Raw genomic sequence first — 24,709 nt, 5'->3', positions numbered from 1 at the left:
CCTAATTCAGTTAGGATGCTGCCATGGAGGACTGCTGCCTATGTAGGCGGGAGGCAGCAAGGCATCTCACTAGGTTTTGGAACAGACCCTATGATTAAGTCCTCACAATAAGACATGGGTCAATAGCTCTAACTCAGAGGTCTTATATACATGTCTTGCCTGCAAAAATAAATCATTAGATGGGTACAGACAGAAAAATGGCACACAGACTTATATAAAAATCAGAAAACAAATTATATTCTTACATCTGTGTGTCGCCGTCTGGTCTTTTTCTTAACCAGCCTAATTCCTCCACTCTTGCGATCCCTGAGAAACAAAATCAAGACTTGAATTGAAAGAATTGCTTCTTTCAACAACTGACCATAGGGTGAATACACAAAACAGTTTGGCCACTTTTGCACACGGTATTTGAGCCCAAAAATGTGAGTCTTATTCACGAATTACAAATTACAAATTGCATTAGGCATTCATTTTTGCATGTTTTGCCGTGACCCCATTTTGCATAATTTCCCTTAGTGAATCAAAAATAAACGACGCAATCAGCAGGTGCAGCTCATTCTTTGTGAATATCACCCCATTTTTCCATAAAAGCAACAGATCATCACATCCCAGATGTTCTCCTACAGATGACGCCACTGGAAAGTACACAGACTTCCTCTTTCATTATAACAGACATTAGCAAAGCCCAAATGTGTGCCCAAAATTAACGGAAGAATGGAGGAATAAATGTGAGAAAGAACTGACCCTAGGTCAGAGCACCCATCCTCTCCATCCTCCATGTCAGAGGGGGGACCAGTGCGAGGTGGACAGGAACGAGTGGACACGTTCCGGGCCAGGATGGAACCTGTGGGGGCGAGGAAGTGAGGCAACAATAACATCCTGCTAGAAACTGGTAATAATACACCACACATTCAGTGCTAAGTGTCATCCATGCCTTGAGGATCGCTGAATTTGAAGTATTTTAATTTTGCATTGATATTCATATACATTGGTGTCCAAATACTTTTTTGGGACCCTGTGCAACTGCATTACAATTGGTTGATTGAAGACCGGCCATTCTGACAAAGAACAGAAAGAGAAAAAGTAATAATCAGGGCTTTTACCTTGTGGCTGCAGGTCAAACCGTGGGTGCCTATCAAAGTGCATGCCATCAAAGGCAACAGGGTGGCAGTTTGAGTCACATGACTCGCAGAGGTGAAGTGGGCTGCCGTCACTAAGGTCCTGACACAAGGGGTGGTGACAGACCTGGGGAATAAATTAGAAAGAATTTGTAAAATTGAAAATGCACTGCCGTGTAAAATCCATTTGCTGCATAACAGCAAGAGCCAGTTGTTCCGGTAGTTCAGCTGGTAGCGCATGCCACTAGCACCTAGTCATGGATTTCCATGGAACACACAAAGTAATAAAATGTATACCTTGAATGCACTGCAAGTCGTTTTGGATAAAGGTATCTGCTAAATGCATACATTTAAACTAAAATCCAACTCTTTGCATCAATGGTTTTCTTCGGTTAGAGCTGTGGCACAGTGGGCTGCAAAGATGGACATATAAGAGCTCTGTGCTCACAGGGTTTGAGTCCGACCTGGGTCATGTCCTAATCCTGCCCCCCCTCTTTGAACCCTACTTTCCTGTCTACACTCTACTGTCCTATAAATAAAGGCAAAAAGCCCAAAAATAAAATTATAAAAAAGAGGGGGTTCTTCTCATATAATGTTACTTGTGTTACATCTATGAAGCTCAATGTACCATTAATTTACATTATTTAGCACAGTTACAAAATGCCATTTTTAAGACCAACTTTAAGGCCAACAGCAGGAAGCAAAAAAGTGTGGAAAGATAGAAAAAAAATAGGGATAAAGACCTCCTACATGTGTGCTTCCTGCTATTGTTCTCTAGATATGCTGTACAACTGAAGAACCTAATTCTCAGATAGAGCACCATGAAGTGAGCCATAATATGAAAGGTATGATTCCACCAAAGTACTCTTAACAAACAGTGAGATAACCAGAGGCTTGATTACGCACTTTGTCTACAAGAGGGAGACATAGATTAAGCTCATGATTTAAACCACTCAAAATATCTCCTTCGCTCAGACACAAGAACACAATTACTGGCCAAAACCTCTCAAGGTGCCAAAATAAATGCATCTCCTGGATGCGAATAGAGTGACAAAGTGGCTGAGAATGTTTTGAGACAAAACCTCAAGAAGTGAGTGAGCAAGACAATGGAGAAACACATAAAGAAACAATTGGAGAAAAGCAACAGGAAAGTGGGCAAATTCCATAGAGATTATGTAATAAAATAAATAAATAAATAAATAAAAAGAAAAATACAGATTGAAAAATAATCATTATACAGGAAATGTGAAGACTTGCATTTGTGATCAATTATATAAGTTTTCCCAGTAAGTATTGCTTCCATCAGTACTTACTGGGAAAAGAACGAAGTCAGACTGCTGCTCATAATTAATATTTCAAGCTAAATAAGGCTAAGAGAAACCAATGCCAAGCCAAACTGTTACTTTATCCTACATGGATTATTTTTTAATTCTGTTTTCCATTTGTCTTGTTACTTAAAATGCATTTGCAATAAGTTACAGTAAGGACAAACTCTTTTCAAAGACAGGAGATACACTCTAACCAATGCAATTTGTTTCATTCTTCAAAATGAATGTATACAGTTTTGAAATAAAGGCAAAAAGACTAAAATGAACCTGGCAGCCATTGTTACTTAATGTGGGATATAACATTTTTGAGGTATGTGTCCAAAACCTGTTGGAATGGGGTGAGGAAAAGTAACCCAACTATTGGCCTCCTATCAAAAGAGAATACGGAACACAATAGGAGATGTTGGGCAAAATCACAGCACCAGTCACCATTCAATTTCATTGTATGGAAAAAAGATGCAATGAAAGAGAAGAGTGACTGAGACTAATATACTGCCAAAAATCTCCTTTTGTGTTCCACAGAAGAAATAAGATCATATGGGTTTAAAACAGCATGAGAGTGAGTAAATGATTACCAAATTTGCATTATTGGGTGAACTTTCCCTTTAACAGAACTACAGAATAGAGAGAGAGAGAGAGAGAGAGAGAGAGAGAGAGAGAGAGAGTATGAGAGAGTGCTGCTAACCCAATCATTAGCTTGGCTATGCATCGTTTCTCTGAGAACTTTCGCACATCTGTGGAGAAAACCACGCAGCTCAGAAACATTTCAATAACAATCATAAAACCACCACAGCTCCTGCCCTGCAATAACACACAGAAATACATTTAAGACACACACCTGATGATCGTATCACACTCATATGTGTGCGCGTTTCTCTGCCCACCAAAGTGTCAGCTTCTGTCTAGTCCACAATAGAATGGCAGAGAATAGTGTAGCGTCGCAGTACAAACCTAGCCTTTGAGCGTCCAATACTCCCCCCTTTCTTGCTCTCCCTCTCTCCCTTCTTTCATTTCCCCGGCTTCCTTCCTCTCTTACTGGCTGCTTCTGAATGCTGACTGGGCTCAGAGTCTGTGTGTGTATCTGGTTTAGGTGATTCAGATAGAAAGCAGCTGTGTGTACAGACTTCCAGGTTTAGAAGAGGGTGTAAGTGAATGTCAGGGCTACAGTTTTCCAGCCACACCCCGATCCCACAGATTTTGCCGTGAGCAAACACAGTTGTCCATCCAACCTTGCAAAAAATGCTCTACCTCGCTTAACATATCTTATCGTTTTTTCTTGCTCCCTGTACTGTAAATACTGTAATTTATCATAAATAGTGATTAGAAAATGTAAGTATTTAGACAAATTTATGCATGAACAATATTAATGTTAGAATGATATAGAATACATATATTAGGGCTGTCAATGTGACACATTAATTGAGTTCGATTAATTATATATATATATATATATAAAAGTAAAATAAAAAATGCAATTAATCATGTCCCCAGACCATAATAAAGAATATTACCACCATCAGAGCAATTTGAGTTTGAAGTACCACCTGTTTTCAGCAGGGGGCAGTAATTGAAACTCCAGCTGTATAGGCAACATGCAGCTGTACAGACAACAAACCACACTCAGGCTTTCTTGACACTAGCAACAGCACAAGATGAGGACAAGTTATTGTGTTCAAACACACCTGGACGGAGCGCAAACTAAGCTTTTCAAATTTCATTTAACTTTATACAGCGACCTAAAAACACTGTGATTATGACATAACACAACCTAGTGAGACACTCCAAAAGTGTCTGTCTGATGCATGTGTACATTGACACGTCCTTAGAAAAGCCCTTATAATAAATGTCTCTCAGACAGATTGATGAATACAGTTGCAAAATGGATTGCTGTAGACTATAGGCCAATGGAAGGCTCATGTTTATTAATCTATAAACAATATATTGCCTACTAAAGCCACATTTTGCATTGTCTTATCAATGCTTTATTCGTCTGCCACAATAATGTAATGCATTTTAATTATCTGAATTATAATATTTATAAAATATTATAGTTATAATTATTTAAATATATAGTGTATAGTGATTTAATCACTATATTGGATTATTGCTATTTAAGGGCCTTTCTCAGCAAATATTGATATATGCATTTAATTGTGATTAATTAATTACTTAATCAGCATATCATGTAATTATTTTGATAAAAACTTTAACCCCTTTTCTTTCACTCTCTCCATCCTTCCTCACTTTCTTTGCCTGTGCTTTATAAAGCACACTGATGTAAGACCTAATAATAATGTCCTAATATTCTATCCTAAACTATTGTTCCTTATTTAAGGTGCACTCAATACTTTTTATGTTGCACTGGCCGATATGGCAGTCATCTTAGACATATACTGATACCTAACAATGTGGATGCAGCTGCAGCATCATGGAAAAGCAGTAGTTTTGGTTACCAATATACCAATTGTAAAAATGTGCTATTCGCAATCAGCCATGATTTACTTATTTAGCAAGTGAGCGATTATGTTCGATAACAGGGAAGCGACTAAGATAAAGTGAGTGGTATTCAATTGGTCATGTGCTCTCGATATGGCAGCCACCATGTGGCAACTTGCATCATGTAGAATTCAAACATATTTTGCATGAGTAGGCTTACCATTCATTTATCTATGGGTATAATAACCTTTAATAACTAATATAGTGTCATATGTTTCATTCTCAGAGGCCTACAAATATATTATTATTATAATATATTCTTTATTAATATCACAAAAGGCTCAAAATGATAAATTATATTAAAGGAATAGTTCACCCAAAAATAATGAAAATTCTCTCATTATTCACTCACCCTGATGCCATCCCAGATGTGTATGACTGCCTTTCTTATGCAGAACATAAATAAAGATTTTTAGAAGAAGATAGAGCTCTGTCAGGTCCTTATAATGCACGTAAATGGGTGCCAGCACTTTGACGGTCCAAAAGTCACATTTAGGCAGCATAAAAGTAATCCACACAACTCCAGTCGATCAATTAATGTCTTCTGAAGCAAATCGATACGTTTGTGTAAAAATTAAATCGATAATTAAAAAGTTATTAACTTTTAAAAAGCGCTTCCTGCCAGCAGTTGACACATCACATAGCTGTCACGGGACGTAAGCGCGTCGGCGAGTTCACGGTGCTTATTTACAACAGAAGAATGAACGTCATGTGAGAGTTCGGCCATTTCAAACAACATCAGAGCCCTGGACTGAAGTGCCGATTTAAAGTTAAAAACGTTTTAATTATCAACTTGTTTCTTACATAAACCTATCAGTTCGTTTCAGAAGACATTAATTGATCGACTGAAGTGTGGATTACTTTTATGCTGCATAAATGTGACTTTTGGACCGTCAAAGTGCTGGCACCCATTTACTTACATTATAAGGATTTGACAGAGCTCTATCTTCTTTTTTTGGGTGAACTATTCATTTAATATATATACATAAATAAGGTTATAAATTGGCCTCAGTGAAAAACAAGGTTATAAAAAAAATTTAACGAACAAGAAAAGGATGTGACAGGTCATGTAAAACATGCCCCAGGGAGGGCATTATCTCAGAAAACTAGAGACAGCAGTTGTTTCCAACATCTAACATTTCCAACAGTTCACAGGCATCACTCCTGAATCCATTTCCTGTTTTTACTGAATTCAGAATCCACAACGTCCTGTGGTTATGTCTAACCGCCTTCCATTATGAAGACCGGGATGCGTTAGAGGACTACAAGAATATGAGATCATTGTTTGTCCCTCAGTGAAAGATGCAAATACTCAAACATTTGAAAAATGTCCTTGATTAATCAGGGTGCCACATTGTACTTATATGTAATCGCAGCTATAGAAATAGTTCACCCAAAAATGAAAATTCTCTCACTATTTACCCACCCTTATACCATCCCAGATGTGTATGACTTTCTCTTGCAGAACACAAAAATTTTCTGAAGAATATTTCAGCTCTGTTGGTCCATATAATGCAAGTGAATGGTGAACAGAACTTTGAAGCTCCAAAAAGCACATAAAGGCAGCATAAATAATCAATACGACTCCAGTGGTTTAATCCATGTCTTCAGAAGAGATACACTACCGTTCAAAATTTAGGGTCACTTACTCTTTATTTTTTATTTATTTATTTATTCACATTTTAGTATAATAGTAAAGTCATCACAACTATGGAATAATAGAAATGGAACTATGGGAATTATGTTGTAACTAAAAAAAATCCAAAATAAATCAAAACTGTTTTATATTTTAGCATCTTCAAAGCAGTCACCCTTTGCCTAGAATTTGCAGACATGTACTCTTGACATTTTCTCAACCAACTTCTTGAGGTATCACCCTGGGATTTTATTTTAATAAAATTTTAGTTTTGTAATTAAATAAATTAATATGTTGGCACAATTATATTTTTGTCTACAAAACATATTTCAAACATTTAAGCATACGCCTTCAGATCAAAAGATATTTAAGATCATGAGAAACATTTCAGTCAAGTGACCCCAAACTTTTGAACGATAGTGTAAGTGTGGGTGAGAAACAGATCATTATTTAAATCCTTTTTTACTACAAATTTCCACTTTCACCTTTACTTCCAGATTCTTCTTCTTTAGTTTTTTGGCGATTCACATTTTTCATGCATATCGCTACCTACTGGTCAGGGCTGGTCAAAGGTGGAGATTTATAGTACAAAAGGACTTAAATATTGATCTGTTTCTCACCCACACCTATCATATCGCTGTACTTTAATTGTATTTTTCTTGTGCATTATTAATCACCACAGAAATTATTTTTCTTTTATGTTAATTTTGTTGTTATTATTTTTTTATTATTTAATTTATATTTTCATAAGTTGTGTAATGTTGATGTTAACACTAACAAACATCTATTTGAAGGTTATGTTGTTTAATATAAACAATTGTTACTGTATATACACAATAGAAACCATCTGGTTAGATTTCAAACAAGAAGCCAAAGAATTATATTTAAATTATATAAAAAAAAGAATTACATTAAAATCAAAGACTTTGAGATAATCATAGTCATTAAAAAACAGCATCACGTTGATACCATGCTCTCATTAAAATGGATGACAACAGAGATTTGCTTTTACTTTGAAGCATGTCGTTACATGAACAAATGCTTTGGGCGAGGAAGATTCCGATACCTGATGCAGAGCTGAAAATTATGGTAACTTTACACCTCAGGGGTCATGCATTGTAAATTCTTTGTTCATCTACAGATTCCTAATTCCTGCCAGGTGACATCACAGGTCTCCTTTTAAGGAGTGAATGAGCAAGTAGAGAGCTTTATTTGGCAATACAAGCCACTATTTGGCGAGAGAGAGCAAACAAGAAGGAGAGTAAAGGAGAATAATAAGTTATCATGTAGGTTGTTGTCACACTTGTTTCGATTGCTATGTTTGAACCCGAGTTCAGTAAACAAGAGAAAAAGTAAACAAGATGGAAATGATACCACACAGAAAATCTACTTTGATAAATCTAGAGAATAGATGCTGGCCTGAGACGAATTCAATGTATGTAATTTTTACAGAAATAATTCAATTATTGTTTTTGTTTCAGAAGTTCGAAATCACTATTTTCATTATTTCTTCCATTAGGCTCCATAACCACCACACAGGATGAGATATTAAAAACTAAGTATAAATATTCTTAAAGGAATAGTTCACCCAAAAGTGTTTCTTTCTTCATCAAAACAGAATTTAAGACTTTTAGGATTTCATTTCAGGCTTCCTCCTCTAAACAATGCAAGTGAATATCCTCCATTTTTTGACGGTCCAAAATGCATATTTAGGGTGCATCAAAATAATCCACACGACTCCAGTCGACAAATAAAGGTCTTCTGAACCCAAACGGTTGATTATTTTTAGAAACAAAACAATACTTATATACTTTTTATCTACAAATGTTCGCTTCCGTACATCTCTGTGACGTGCGCTCATGAGAGGGATGACGTAAGCTCGTTGGTAAGGTCACGCGTCACATGGAGGAGTCAGAAAGCGCGTCATTGTTTTCAATAGAAACTTGCACAGAGCACAGACCAAGCGGCGTTCACAAACCAAAGCAGTCCAAAACAATTTCAAAACAATATAAAATAAAAATAAAAAATAATTTCCAAATAATAAAAAAAAACTAAAAAAACAATGTAAACGATGACGCGCTTCCTGACTCCTCCTCCACGTGATGCGTGACCTTACCAACGAGCTTACGTCATCCCTCTCATGAGCGCACGTCACAAAGATGTACGGAAGCGAACATTTGTAGTTAAAAAGTATATAAGTAATGTTTTGTTTCTAAAAAATAATCAACCATTTGCATTCAGAAGAACTTTATTTGTCGACTGGAGTCGTGTGGATTATCGTGATGCACCCTAAATATGCATTTTGGACCGTCAAAAAAATGGAGGAGATTCACTTGCATTGTTTAGAGGAGGAGGTCTGAAATGAAATCCTAAAAGTCTTAAATTCTGTTTTGATGAAGAAAGAAACTCTTGGATGACCTGAGGGTGAGTAAATTATCAGCAAATTTTCATTTTTGGGTGAACTATTCCTTTAATTCATTGAATATTGTTGCTCCATCTGGTGGTAAACTGAGGTATTGAGGCATGGTAATCCAAAGCATTCCACGAAAAACTGATTTATCTAACTTTTTTCCAACTATTTTGTCCTTGAAATATTTAAGGGAGCACACTGAGTTTTAAATCTGTGTCCTAAGATTGTTGTGCTACAGGTTTGAGCTAACTCAGGCTGCTCTCACACTCAGCTGTTAGGTAACACTGAGTGACAGTGGAGACACAGCACAGATATGCTGTGCTTTAAATCCTGAAACAGAGTGTAAATAATCCCCTCAATCATGTTAACAACCGAGAAAGCGTTCAGGAACCCGGTTCTTGCATTTTCAACACAGTGACACAAACAGAACAAACATCTCTTTACTTGGATTAAAAAACAACTATATTCAATAATGCTATTTTTATGGTGTACACAATTTTAATGCTTGTGAAGTTCTTGATGTCTGAAAAATTACTTGGTAAGGAAAATCCATTGCAATGGGATGCCTGGTTAACCCCAAGCCAACAGTTTAAATATACAAGCACGCTGAAAAGCAATTAACCTACTTTTCTCACTGAAATCAAGTCTTTGAAGCCAAAATATTGGCAATGCTTTGACAGGGTGACAGTCTGGTGTTTTAATTAAGGAAGTGTCTGAAAGACTGGAACCACCATTATCTGCTAACCAGTAATACTATACCTTGATCTAGGACTTCAGCATAATGAGTAATGTCTTTGTAAGCAGTGTATTAATCTTTTACAACACAAATTACAGTTGGCTATTAACGTCTGTGTTTATTACAGAACAGTCACTGTTTAGTCTCTGTGTTTGTAAGAGATGAAAATGGCCTGTCCATTTCACAATTTTTTGTCACACACATATACATTTACACAGGCACACAAGCATGCAAATGCACTCACACAACACACATACATTTTTTATGCATATACAGATACACACAAATACACAAATGCTTTCACATGCTTTTAAAATATTAAATCTCCTGTCTTGAGTTTGTTTGGTTTGGAATTATACTGTAAAGGATCCAGTTTTCACACATACTTACAGTATGAATGCAATGAAGGCAATATATTGAAAATTTTTTATCAAAAACAATATATCTATATATCTATATATATATACAATCTCTCTCTCTCTCTCTCTATCTATCTATCTCTCTCTCTCTCTCTCTCTATCTATCTATCTATCTATCCAGTATATACTCAATATATAAACATTTTTATAAAAAATTATTAAAAGCTAGAAAAAAATAATTAAAGGTAATTTTAACTAAAGCTTTGACTTTTAACTAAAAAAGTCATGTATATCGTACACTAATTATTGTATGCTATAAAATAATAATAAGAGCTATCTCAAATTAAAAAAAAAAAAAAAATTAGTTAAGCTTATTTTTTACTATTCTTACTAGTTTTAATCAAGTTCCCATTACGATGAAGTACCAAACCCTAAAGTTGTAATTAATAAAAATAATTAAATTAAACATGACTTGAAATTAAATGTTTTGGAATCATAACTCAAACAGTTATGTTCATTAAACTTTGGCTTCAAGTATTACTAACTCTGAACTAATTAGATTTTACAGTGTAAGTCATGAAACATTTATTATTATTATTATTATTATTATTATATTTACAGTAGAGGCAGATGGGACTGGATTGGAACATGACCCAAGAGGGTTTTGAACAGAGATCCTTGTGAGCCTATAAGCTTTTTTTAAATGTAATTAAATTTAATTAAATAAAAAATTTAATTAATTTAAATTACTGTATATAGATATCAGGGGCAAAAGCACTAACTTCTGCTTCTGCAACGCTGCTCCGGCTCAATAAAAAAAATAAAAAATAAAAATAAAAAAAATCTTTGCTTAATTTCACATTTTGTTGTGGCCTTGCATTGCTTATTGTAACCTTTTTGGAGACACGATACAATAACTATCATACAAAAAATAAATAAATAAATAATTAAATAAATAAAATGCACAGTTAATCCAGATATTATTTGCAAATTCCCTAAATTAAAAAAGTGTGGCACAGATAGCATTGTGTTATGGCGCTAGCATGCTATATTGAATAAGCATGATCAAAACTAAAAAGTTTAGACCAGCAAACAAATTTCTGGATGAGCAGTTAAACATTGAAAACAAACTATCGTCATTTTCTCTGAGGATTTTCACCTCTTGACCCCTTGCCCGAGACAGGAAGAACAAACCTACCTGAAACTTGTAGCCCACAAGTGAACGAACCACACAGACCTCATAACATAAACACACGCCCATACACTTTGAAAACTCCCTCTCTCGTTTTCAGCAGAAACCTTTTCAAATAAACAAGAGTCCAGTAAGCTCATCTTTTCATATTGTACAAGTAATGATATAAGTGCGTGCCTGGTTTGGATAAAAACATTGGGTACATTAAGTTAAGTCTGGCTTCGATCAGAGAGGACCAGAAACATAAGTGTTTACCCAGAGTCTCTTTTGAAAAGCGCACTAAAGTTCAGAGGACAAGAAATGTAGGACAAACAACAATCATAGTGATGGCCTACAATGAATCACACATGCCCTGCAAATACGGACGAGAAACCTCAAGTCCTTGCATTTCTAATACACCTCTGATGTATGGCATTCAGTCTGCAAATTAATGGGGAAGAGTTCTGATTCAGATTTTAAAGGGGAAGGTAACACCTGTTAAAATAAAAAAGTGGAAAGTGTTGGTAATGAATAGGGATCAGATTTGCCAGTGCGGGGAAAATGGGAGTGACTGATGTTAAAAGAAGCAGGGATACTGGCAGAAATACACTGGCTCTTTAGTCAAACCTGTTTGGCAATGGACCCATGACAATAAAACAGAATCAAACAAGTGTCACACCAGTTTGGATGTATGATATTTTTACAGACAGAAAGAGAGAGAGACATTGGAGCAGAGAGTGAGAGAGAGAGAGAGAGAGAGAGAGAGAGAGAGAGAGAGAGAGGAAGGGCAACAAGTGTTGTGCTTTGTGTGTAAGTGTGTTTATGTGTTAACAGGCTCATATAGTGTATGTATGCCGTAATCTCACTTTTCCATCCCTGTATCCCCAGACTCCCAGGAGAAAACTGCCGTAATGGTGGCTATAACATCACATCCATCCTCTCGCCCAAGAACATTCAACCGCACAAAGACAAACAAAACTTTTGTTTTTCCTGCCTGTTCCCCAAGCTCACGCGTTGACAAATGATTATTGTGCTGGAATATTCCATGTGATAAATGCAATAGGCATGCTTGGCATTTTTGGCCATAGGTGTCCATGAAAACATGAAGTGGCAAAGATTTACTGTAGTACCAGTTTGTTTTGTCCCTGCAGGGCTTCTAACTATAGTGAGTGGACATTTTCAATTCATTCTCTATGGAAAATGAGAGGCAAAGAACCCCGGGCAGCAACGAGTGCTTTAACTGTGAGCGTCTCAAAGCATTTCGGGTGCATTACTTAAATTCTTACATATTACTACATTTAATTCAGATATAAAATGCGCTTTCACTGTGGCTAGGCTGTGGCTGGGCTAACAAAAGTGTATTAAATTGACATTGTACGTATACTTTATGCATTTGGAAATTAAGTTAGCATTTTTTTCAATATATCATGACTTTAATCACTGTGTATTGAAAGCAGTCATAATCAGACACAGAAGACAACCACAATTGCTGTATACTATAAAGACACCCCAAACCCCCAATCCCCCTCCCAAAAGCAGCAGACCTCCGGCGTTTGGGATGGTATTTAGGATGGATTTATTCCGTGCCAATGGACACCAACGGCAGGGCTCACCTTGCAAGCAAGCCGGCGTTCAGAGCAGTTTGGATGCTGACACAAGATGCCAGTCTTTTCCTCCTGTACAGGCTTCTCACCTGAAACATAACACAATCAGAGGTCAAAGGTCAACCATACTGCATGTCAGGAGGTAATCTGAAAGTATCAAGTCATCGGAAGTAAAGTATTATTTAGGATAACTAAAGATCAACCGATATTGTTTTTAATGATGGTACCATACCAATTATTTTAATGTTTAAAGGTGCAATATGTAAACTTTTTCATGTAATATTCACCTTTTTTTTTGCCAATGTGTGAACGGCTTGTAACGCAACTTAAAAAATGAGCCCTTCCCGGACTTCCTAGGTTGCCTATTAAAGCCTGTAGACTGATTTTCATGAGAAGGGAGCGGGTCGCTTTTGCCGGGAAAATCCAAAGGATGTGACGTTTATGCGTGCTCCCGAGAGCCTTGCCTCAGACAGTAGCTTCTCTTCCGCTATTCAACAGCAACAACAGTCTGCAACACTAGGTAACGTTATCTTAGAGATGGAATCCAGCAAACATCTGGCTCCCAGCACAACACCGACTCCTACACAAACTCTGAGTAAGCCAAAAAAAAAACATTTACATATCTACTGAATCCCGTCTGGCTGAGCGGAAACGTGATCGTGGTCGAGTGAAAACTAGAGTGAACATCGGCAGGACATTGATTCCTGGAGGGACCTTCGTTCGGTTTTGGGGATCAAAACCGACCATGAATTGGCGTTCTTCTTATTGGACAGGTAAGCTTACATAACTGCAAAGCATGTGAAATATAGTGCCATAAGGATTGATCTGTGTCATTTTAGCTAACTTGATCTTGCCTGCTAACGCTGATGAATTACAAGCTACCTTGCTTCGTAACTTTCAAATAATTTCAACAATCTTCTCTTTATACTAAAAAGTCAGGTTAATGTCAATGTTAATCTGTAATTATTCAGCAAGGTAAACTACAATAATACATGAAATGAATGCTAGACAATGTTCAAGATATTGCAAAAAGCCCCATTCATTAGTGTAACGTAACTTGGTTATACAGAAAATATATACATTCTATTATTATAAAACAATAGCGCATCGATATATCAAAATGACAGTTGTGATGGAATCACATCAATACTGAATTGTGTCAACATATTTATAATGTACAATCTATTTTATAAACAGCTACTGTCATCATCCACCAAATTTAGCTAACAGCTATTGATAAAGCTGGCTAGCTAGCTAACGCCAACATAGGCTATCGTATAAATGCAGCCAATGTATCATGCAAAGAAAAGTGATTACTTCAAACTACAGTCTCGCATAGTCAGACCTATATCCACACTTTGTTTTAGCCCTGTTCCAGCACTGGAGAGTCAAATATAATATGCGGTCTCAAAGTTTGTAGTAAAACAATCATAACTGTGTAATTTTAATGATGCTACTTCATCTGTTAGCATGATGCCGGTGAATCACGTTCAGCCTCTTTGTACGTTATGTCATTGTTTTGGTTGATGCTCGCGTCCCTACGGAGTGTGTGCGCGATCACGAGCAACAGATAGATGGCTGCAGTTCACTTAACGGCCACAGCTGTCATTAATAACAAGGGTTTCTGAATCTTACATACTGCACCTTTAAGTCTCCAATAACTGAGGCCACGTCCAAACTAATACATTTTCATTTGAAAACGCATCTTTTTCTCTAAATTTTGGCCTTCCATCGACACTGAGATGGCATTTTTGTCAGCAAAAAATGAGCTTTTTGAAAACGAGAGCTTTTTGAAAGTGGATACATTTGAAAATGCCATCTTCGCATTGTAGTGTGGACTTGGAAATGGATGTATCTGAAAACGATGACATATTTATTGTCATGTGATGTAGTCATGTGATCCATTCAACCAAAACAATCAAGATGGCAGCCCGTGTTATAGCAGCGCTGTTGTGCCTGATATTCACCTTGATAGCGTTGTTCATATTGTATTCCTTCAAAGGCGACAGGAAGTTTACTTGGAATTGGTGTCCGGTGACGGAACATGAGGACAATTACATTTCAGACCGACAATGCATTGCCGATTTTTCGCATGCACAGTAAGAGGATTAAACGTTTTCATACGATTCAGTGTAGATGAGCAAATTTTGGGAAAACACTTGAAAATGGATGGAGAATGTTTCGAAAATGAAAACGCAGTTTTAAAATGTAACCGGATTAATATAGACGTAGCCACATACATGGAACTGATTTTTAGTTACTGTTTATTACTGTTTTTGACATAATGAAAGCTAAATAATCATTAGACTACAAAAATAAAAAACACATTATGAATATTTTTTTAATAATAACAAAAACAATATTATTGATGACAAATTCAATTATGACAAAGCAGAATGCTTTTGTGAAGACAATTTATCAGTAGACCCGATTTTAGGGAACCGATTAAGTAAAACATTTGAAAACTGGTAGAAAATAGTGGTTGAACCAATAATCAGTCTCTAAGTAAGATTTTGTACTAAGGTACCATGGAGGGACTCTTGCAAACACAGTGAGCCTGTGGGAGATATGTCCTTGGGCATGAGCCAAAAGACATAATAACGGTACAGGAGGGCAAGAGACGAGGCAGCTGGGGGGATATGAGGGAGAGAGCAAGAGAATAAAAAAATGAGAGCCAAAAGGCACAGTTAGAGCCAAAAAAGATGGAAGTGGAGCTGGCTGGAGGGATATGTAACAATATATATATACACATAAACATGTAGTAATGCATATTTTTGATAATCCAGAAAATGAAATGCTTAACAAATGAAGAATACTTCATCTCATTTTTTTTTTCTCTCTTTTTCTTTGAAACTGCACAAACCAATAGATAAGACTGTTCATAACAAATGAGGGATAAAAACACAGCAGCTTCACATAACACAACAAAATGCTTTAACATATCAAATATGATTGGATGAGTTAAGTTTCCCGAGTAAAATGGGAGATGTGCATACTTGTGACAGTGACCGCACATCAGTACTGCCGCTCCCTATACGCATATAACGCAGTCTGCGTGGGGCACCAACTTACCCTAGGGGGCACCAGAAAGTCCACAGGCTGCCCTTCCTCAAAAGGACTGACAAAAACACAAAAAGGAAAAGAAAGAGGAAAAGGAAAGGAAAAACAGACGGAGAGAAAAAGTTGGCGGAAATCTGAGATTTCCAGACATTACAAGTTTTCTGGAAGGCAGGCTGATTTTCCTTTCAGGCAGGGTCATGATTTGTCTTATATAGAAAACCCACAGCTCTTATGAGAAAAGTGCATGTGAATGATTTTTGCCAGATCTCTCACCCATTCTCCTTCAATGCTGCCATCTCAAAACTGGGCGAACTGAAGCCACTGCCGTTAAGACTACGGCAAATTTAGGGAAGAGAGAGCAAATCGGATTTTGGAATATCTTAAATTGTAGATAGCAGAGATTATATAGGGGAGACCGGGGCTAGTTGTCACTCTTTTATTCCAGTGAATATTTGTCAGGGCAGGTTTATTTTTTATTTCTTTTTCTGCATAGACACATACCTTAAAATGAAGTCTATTGTTTTTCCTTTGATATTTTTTTTTTCATTATTACCCAGGGGAAAAAAAGTTACAGCTCACTGCTCTATTGCTAATGCAATGAGATCCAATGGTCATCTGTTATTGCCGTCTAGTGGCATTTCCATGTATCAAAATAAATAAATAAATAAACAACTAAAGGTTCATTTAACTTCATTTTAGTTAATATCAGAGCCATGAAAATGTATTTTCAGTTTTATTTTTTCAATTATGTTATTTTTTTATTAGATTTCATCTTCCTTTATGACAATAACCTTGTACTGAACACATGTGGACCTCCTGTCATCCCACCATCACAACAACTAAAACAAAATCTATGCCTCTCTTCAAATGTACACCAGCATTTAACAGCCTATCATAGGCTTTTCAGCCAAATTTAAAAGTAAAACAATGAGGCACAAAACCATTCATGAAACAATGAAAATAGAAAAGGTAAGGTAAAAAAAATATATATAAAAACATTGTTTTGGCTAACAAATATTGTGATTAATAAATTGTAAAAATTTTAATACATGTATAACACATGATCTGTTCCAATAACAATATGACAACATCCCCCAACCTGACTTTCAAGAAAAATACCCTTTATGACACATTTAAACCTTTCAGTAAACATCTGCCTCTATGATATAGTTGACCCTTGCCTCAGTGTATGCCAGTGTGGTGTGATTATGATCACTTGTTTACAAAAATATGATAGTGAAAATTTAATTTGGAGGGTAAAATTCACAACAATACTATACATTAAGAGGTTTTTAAACCAAAGACAAAACCTCTTCTAACGAAAACACAAATTTGTGTAATTGGACTTCCAAATTTTATCATAACTGAGCTATAGCACTTGAGACAACTTCCCAGTGTGACAATTAGCCCCAGTCTCCCCTATTAGTGTTTGAGAACAATTCCAGATGTCCTACAGGCTTATGGGTTGCTTAAAAAAGTATTGTGGTGGTACCATGGTAATGTGATGGTATCAGATAGTAAGACCATGGTACTGAATGATTACCATATTCATGTACCGTAATACAGGAGTCTTAATCTACTCTTCAAGTACACCAAGGTACTTCAAACAATAGCATGGTGCTATGAGAGTACACATCCAAAAAACATAGCATTGCCAGAGTACATGTTCTGTTTGGTATTTTTTGTTAGTGGTGGCACCATAAAAAATATCTCAGTCTCAGGCACTCCCCTAGCAGGGCAGCATCTTTTCCAACATCCTGAAACCAGAACACCACATCACAGCCCAAACCAGACTACAAATATTCTCTTCAACACTGCTCACATTCCTTCACCATACTTGCCTCTATTTCTCAGTAAAGAATATTCTATTTCTCCTTTTTAAGTTAGAGAGGCAGAGGGCACCTTCAAAGAAATCCTCTATGTAAGGAATGTGCAGAATGCCAGGATCTGTTTTTCATGCCCCTCTGTTTACCCAGACGTTTAGCACATCCATTGTCTCAAGTGTGAGTCCGGAAATATTTTATGTAATACAGTTTTCCTTAGATACCATAGTAGGAACACCGAGCTGATACCAAGGATGCCAGTATAAGTTTTGGAAGGTCTGAGAATGACAAAACAAACTGTAGGTCTGGAAGTGGATTCGTCATTGATTATTTCGTTTTGGCTAACTAATCCTCTTACCTTTAAGGCTTAAATGAGATTAATTAAGTGATTGGAGGGCTGGGTCGGCAATAAGAAGTAGTGTCAAGACATTTTAAGGTAAACTTTGCATGTAAATAGAAATATGTCCTAATGCTTCATAAACGAAACAACCTTAGTGGAGATGTGTGTAATATTTTAATTTCCAATATTAAAATACTTTCCTCTATCCTAGTTTAAGTGAACCACCTTTTTAAGTGATCTCCCCGAAAAGTGACAGAAAAAAATACTACCAGTTGCAAAGGCCATTATTAGGGGGTGCTAATTGGAGCATTAGCGCACAGATCAAATAGGAAGGGTAATGTGGACAAGCTAAAACTAACACTCCCTCTCGACTCTGGTGTCACAGTGGTCTCTAAAACCTTCTGACTGCTTACTGGTAACCAAACATGTGGTTCTCCACACAAAGCCAAAAGGCTGGGCTGAAGACATCCACATCTCTTAATGTCAGCTATTTCGTTCCACTACATTTAAGGTTAAGGTCTTAACTCAAGGATTCAAAGCTGGGATCTGACCCTCAGAGAACAATACTGTGGTCTGACATTGGGCCGATCCCAAACGAAAGTGAGCATCCTCATGCCCTACTCTGAAGGGTGCTCTGTCTCATGTGTATCTGTTTGGATTACCCTATACTAAGACATACGTCACTAACAACAGAAAAATTACTTCTTCAAAGTGACCATCCCATGTACCTTTCACCAACTGCGTTGAGGAAGGGCCCTCAAATAGCATCCCCTTCCTGCAGTGGACTTCAAGGGAGTAAAAAATGGAATTTTCCCATTGTTGTACCAGTCATTCGATAACATTTCATGTAGAGGAAACATGCAGGTCTCAAAAATAAGGATGGCCAACTGGCCCAATAGCACTGTCACTACATCTGATCTTTGTTGATGTTGTACATGTGTTTTACTGTATTCCTTGAAACATTTGGTTTTATGTGATGCATTTAATATTGTTGTTGTAAATTCTGATTTAAATGTCATGGTAACACTTTACAATAAGTTTTCATCTGTTAGCATTAGTTAATGCATCAGGTATCATGAACAAACAATGAACAATATATTTTTTACAGCATTAGTTTATCTTTGTTAATGTTAGTTAATAAAAAATAAATTGTTCATTGTAGATCAAGTTAGTTCATAGTGAACTAATCTAACATTTAAAATATATATATATGGTGAAATTAACATTAACCAAGATTAATAAATGCTGTTAAATTATTGTTCATTGATAGTTCAAAGTAACTAATGTTAACAAATGGAACCTTATAGTAAAGTGTCACCAATGTCATCAACGTAACACTATCGAAATGCCTAGCAGACATGAGGTTTTGTTGAAATAGAATGATTTGTGATATTCCTGAAAGCATCAGTTAGACAGGTTGATATTAGAAATAAATCACCATCTGCCATGGTTTTCCAGCAAAATGTCTCGTGGAGGTACAATATAACTGTGTAATTTACAGCTTTAAAAAAACAATGGAAACCCCATTTCTTGTAAAGAAAACTTTTAATTTAAATTAAAAAAAATTACATAAATAAAAAAGATATAAAAGAGGTGAGGCCAGTGAAAATGATGACAGGGCAAGTAAAAATCTAAACTACTGGCCCGACTGAGCCAAAAGAAAAAATCCTTGTTTGTTGAGCCCTGACATGTCATGAGAAATTTGACATTAATGTCCACGCAAGAGAGCAATTTGCACATCTTCAATTTTGTCAACTTCTATCAAGTTTTGACATGACATAAAAGGAATTGGCCCCCAACCTCTTAGCCGGTGTCAGTTAAAATCCCTTACCACAAGACGTCTTGGTGATGTCCATGAGGGAGGTCCAGGTGTATTTCTCCATCCCCAGCTCATTCTGTGTGCACGGCAGAGTTTCCAGTTCATACGACCCATGTCGTCGCCAATAGAACATCGTGCCTCACAATCCAAACGCAACCAATAATTCTAACACTGCGTTGACATCTCACTCATCAACATACGGAGGAGATAAAGATTCTTCACAACTTGAATCAAAGCATTAATCTTCAAAATAACAACTGCTCTTCATGTCTTCTAAACTACAGAATGTATTCAAACTTGAGTGAGTTCTCTTGTGAAGAAATGATCTCAGAATACTGGTTGCTCCAAAGTTTCCAGGCAGGGTGCTTTGGACTTTGTGAGCCAGTATGTGAAGGGGGGGCAGAGGGGGACTTGACCCACGCAACACGACAGACAAGCGGTGCATTCATCCACATGTGAAGTGCATGCTGGGATGTGAGAGAGACTTGGACCTGTGACTTTTTAGAATGGCAAGAGATACAAAGCTGCCTTTTCAGATGTCCACCTACTTAAAGCCCACAAACGCCATGCATCTCAGAGTTACTGTATCATATAGAGCAATGAAGCAGAAATCATACGGTTTATAGACATGCAATCCACAGTCGGGGATAAAGAAACTAATGGAAGATGAAAAAACTGTAATTTCCTGCTTTCATGTAAAAAGTGAGAAAGGGTTAGGATAAAGATTAAGAGAACAGCTACAAGAGCTTGCCATTGCCTTCCAGCCCCCCACACAACTTCTAATTTTGCTCTGACAAATTAGAGTGTAGCATGGGAGAGTCGTAGCTGCTGGGATCCAAACATTTCCAGGCATATGGTAGTGATTTGGAGCAGTGTGACGTGCAGAGGTTAGTTTTAATGACCAGGCTTGCAGTGGTTGTGAAGCCAATGCACCGCAGTTTCAGACTGTCAGCCTAATCTTTTGCTGGGACATTATACAAACAACAAAGCTCTTTTCATCTCCTTCACCAATACATTTTTCCTATGCGAGCTGGTGTATGACTGCATCTTTTATATTTACATCTTGTTTCAACTAACTGTTATTACATTATTTATGATGGGATTTTACTATTGAAACATCTTAGTGCTGTTTTGTTTATACTGTATGTTGCTATAGTTCAAACTAAATAAAGGATTTTGCTAATTGTTTGACTATTCATATGGATTTCATAGTGTGCTGTTGTGTTCACTCATGACCATGAGTATGCAAAAGAGTTTAAAAACATCAAATAAGACATAAAATAAAATCAAGAGTGCTTTACTAGACATCCACTGTCTTTCTGAATTGAATAACTGCTGAGCAGCCCTAGCGAGACGGCAGTTTAAGATACAAGTATTATTAAAGATAAAGTGTGTAATATTTTTACACTGTTGTTTACCAAGAAAACGTCTGTCCCAAGCATAATTCACCCAACCTTGTGTCGTTCTAAACCCGACTGACTTTCCTCCTTATGCGGGACTTAAAAGCGGGCCATCTTTTCAAAACAATTGCAGTGGATAGTAAGTCACTTTAAAGCTTAAAAAGGACCCAAAAGTATCATATAAGTAGTCCATGCGGCTTGTGCATCATAACTAAGTCTTCTTGACGTCCGTTGGAACAACCTGTACGACAAAAAATATTATTTTGGCAATTCACACTTTACCTTTAGTTACTCTAAAAAGGTAATTATCATTACATACCAAACCCTAATTTCATTTGCAGCATTGCATTCGGCTGGTGACCATGCTATATTCATCTTATGATACACAGCATAAAGAGCGTATGTTACCACCAGCATGTTGGCAATACATAAAAAAACACTGTGTGATAGCAAGAAAAGTCAATTATAGTAACGAGACTAATCCTCTGATCTGTGATTCTCCAGACATTATGTTTATCTTTAAATAAACACTGACATTGGGGTAGTCAGGCAAACAATGAACAGGCCAGTCGATCTACAACCAGTAATGGGTTTGGTTTGGAGGCTAGATGGCAAATTAGTCAGCCAAGTGACAGTTCTCTAACAGCCTAGACAGTTCCTTACACCAGATCCTATTCTAAATCAAGTAAACAGGTCTTTTTGTTGTTCTTCATCATAAATTCAGAAGCTTATACTATATTTGACATTATTGTAAGAAATACCACTAAATGGCTCAAATAATAAACTGTGAGCTTCATAAAAGTCTCCTTTGTTAGTTTGAAGTTTGAATTTAATAACTACGGCCCTGGACCTCACAGAAAGAACAGGAATTTATTTTAGTTGGAAGAGTCACACTGTTTCACTGTCAAACTATTCTTTTATCAGGTTGTCAAACTATTGTGTCTTCTTAAAAAGAATATAAAATAATATTTTTTTTACTATGTACTACTAGAGAAGGTTAAAGGTGCACTCAGTAAGATTTTAGCTGGCTCTTACTCATCTCGTCGGCCCCAGTAGTACTTGTGGATTACATGTACTTTTATGTTGAAGCATTGTCTGAAAGCGCTATATAAAGTAAACGTGAAATGTATTTAGCAACACACTCTCAAGGCGAAATCGTCAAGATTTGTACGACTTTTCAAAATTTGGCTAATTCGTATGATATCGTGCGACTGCACTCATTTGAATTCCTACGACTTTCACTACAGCCAATGATGTCACTGGACATCGTTTCCATCTAATACGTGACTATTACTTGCTTCTGTCACACACAACAGCTTCCTATCGTGTTTACACACTCTACTGATTGGTTTAATTTAGATAACAGGTTTGGGTAAGGGCATAATATTCAAAAGCATGTCCTTAACGCCTCATGCGTGGAACTTGCGCTTACTTCCGCATTAGACATCTGGGAATTTGCATGTGATGAAGTCGTTTAAGTTTATGCGAACAGCATCGTGCGAGGCCATACGAAATAGTCAACTTGTAAATTATGTACGATTTTCATGAGATCGGGTTGGTAATTATTATTGTCATTATTAGTGGTAGTAACTCAATTGCATGAAACTGTGTCATGTGCTGTCAACATGGTAGCGCCCATGAGGGGGCGACCAGCTCCTTGTAAAATTTAACAGCTTTTATTAGGCTACTGATATGACTGGAGTCTTCATCTAATGTGAGTGTACATAATTTTAAACATATTTATAAAAAATTCTATTCATGTCTTTGTTAAACTGTTTTAATTAGCAAAAATGTACTGAGTGCACATTTAAGTAAGGTATACAGTATATGTAAATAAATAAATAAACATACAGTAATAGTAATATAAATGGGTGTATTTCATACAGTACACTGGAAGGAAGGCTTTAAAGAACAACCTTTAGACAGGTGGAAAATTAATTTTAGCTTTTATACTGACCTTTCATAGTGCCCTTTCATTACAATTGTCAATACCTATGGACCGGACAGTGTATTGAATTCTGATGTTTAAAAAAAGCCCAGTTCAGTCAAATCAGCTGGTCTTCTAACTTTAAAATATTAATATTCAAACTGACCACTTGACATGTAGTTTAATTTGTGTTCTCCCCTGCTGACTTCACTTATAGAGTTTTCAACATGTCAGCCTATTTTTGCAAACTTTCTCCAGTTTTTTTTTCTTTCCCCAAACTAAATGCAATCGCCCCTTGCAGCTGTTGAAACAGAGCTGTTGACTGTTGTTACAGAGTGAATCACATTTCCTTAGGATAGGCAGTAATGAGGTACACCAAAGAGCTCCCTGTCCCACCTGTACCAATGAAAACATGATTCAGCCCAAACTAGCAAATGGACTGTCAAAGAATTGCAACCTTAAACCTAATTGTGAGGAATGTGTAAAGCCAGGACCAAAGATATACAGGAAATCTGATCTTAAATTGCCCAAAAACAGAAATAATCCTCTTAAATCAGACAAACATAATTATGAGTGATACAAAATGACAGAAAAATAGTTTTGAGTACATGTGATTCAGGTATCAAATTCAAAGTCAAGAAGCCAGTATGAGTGTGTACCTATTCTAAAGCCAAATGGAATGACTCAGAAATGACACCTGCTTCCCAAGAGAAAACTCTCCATATGAAATGCAACTAATTTAGGAAGGATTTAAGATTTCATATTAATCTCATTATTATTAACTCATAATGAACACACAAGGACTAACATTAAGTTCCAAATGGTGAGAAATCAAATCTGATTATCTATATTCTTTAAAGAATTGTAGCAAGATCAGAAAGTAGCCTGTTAAAGTAACATCCTTTTTAAAGATAGAAATTTAAAGGTCATAGTTAATAGGTATTTTAGAATATCTTTAAGATAACATTGCATTAACTTCTTATATGCTGATCATATTTTAAATTGAGACACTATCCTGAATACTTTACAGCACGCTGTTTTTAACACTAGTTGTCATCATTGGCACATCGATCGGTGCTTATTTTAATCCAGCCGCGGAAGGCAAAATTTCACTTACTCAGTCGCAAACGAAGACCAAGCCAGCTCTTGGGTGGCGATCCGTACCGATGCATTATGTGCCGTTAACCAGGTGGGTAAATTTTCAAATTCAGTTCATTCATGTGTTCTCAGTTATGAGAGATCCGATCATCCGTCCACAGAGTGTCAGCAGAAGAGAAGACATCGGCGCTGACGCGCTACTGGCAACGCTCCAACAGAGACCGGTTCATACCGACAATTCACTTTTCACTAACTTTGCTAATACTTACATTTATATTTCATGGACAGCGTAACTACTGCTATATTATGTTGTAAAGCAATTTAGGTGAACCAAGTTCTTTAAATTCTTTCATCTGTGCGCTTGAGTGACTTCCAAAGCGCTTC

The 24,709-nt window shown here is 36.6% G+C and overlaps 1 protein-coding gene across 2 annotated transcripts in view; it reads right to left on the bottom strand.

The window, feature by feature from the left end:
• LOC127428206 (pleckstrin homology domain-containing family G member 5-like) overlaps nucleotides 1-24,480 on the bottom strand; it is a 58,484-nt gene extending 34,004 nt beyond the window's left edge. The window contains exons 1-5 of one of the 2 annotated variants that reach the window (XM_051676393.1): nucleotides 24,345-24,480; nucleotides 12,868-12,947; nucleotides 1,104-1,245; nucleotides 745-844; nucleotides 246-306 (exon numbers count right to left, since the gene is read on the bottom strand). In XM_051676393.1, the coding sequence (XP_051532353.1) occupies nucleotides 246-306; nucleotides 745-844; nucleotides 1,104-1,245; nucleotides 12,868-12,947; nucleotides 24,345-24,399 (438 nt within the window). In that variant the 5' untranslated portion in view covers nucleotides 24,400-24,480. Of the gene's footprint in view, nucleotides 1-245; nucleotides 307-744; nucleotides 845-1,103; nucleotides 1,246-12,867; nucleotides 12,948-19,912; nucleotides 20,034-24,344 lie in introns of those variants that run through there. The other variant, XM_051676392.1, reaches the window with a different exon arrangement.
• Between the last annotated feature and the right edge of the window lie 229 nt (nucleotides 24,481-24,709).

The sequence above is a fragment of the Myxocyprinus asiaticus genome, chromosome 37 (genome assembly GCF_019703515.2).
Source record: "Myxocyprinus asiaticus isolate MX2 ecotype Aquarium Trade chromosome 37, UBuf_Myxa_2, whole genome shotgun sequence".
Lineage (NCBI taxonomy): Eukaryota > Metazoa > Chordata > Actinopteri > Cypriniformes > Catostomidae > Myxocyprinus > Myxocyprinus asiaticus.
Note: the sequence above shows the minus strand (reverse complement) of the source record. Positions and strands in the feature narration are given on the sequence as shown.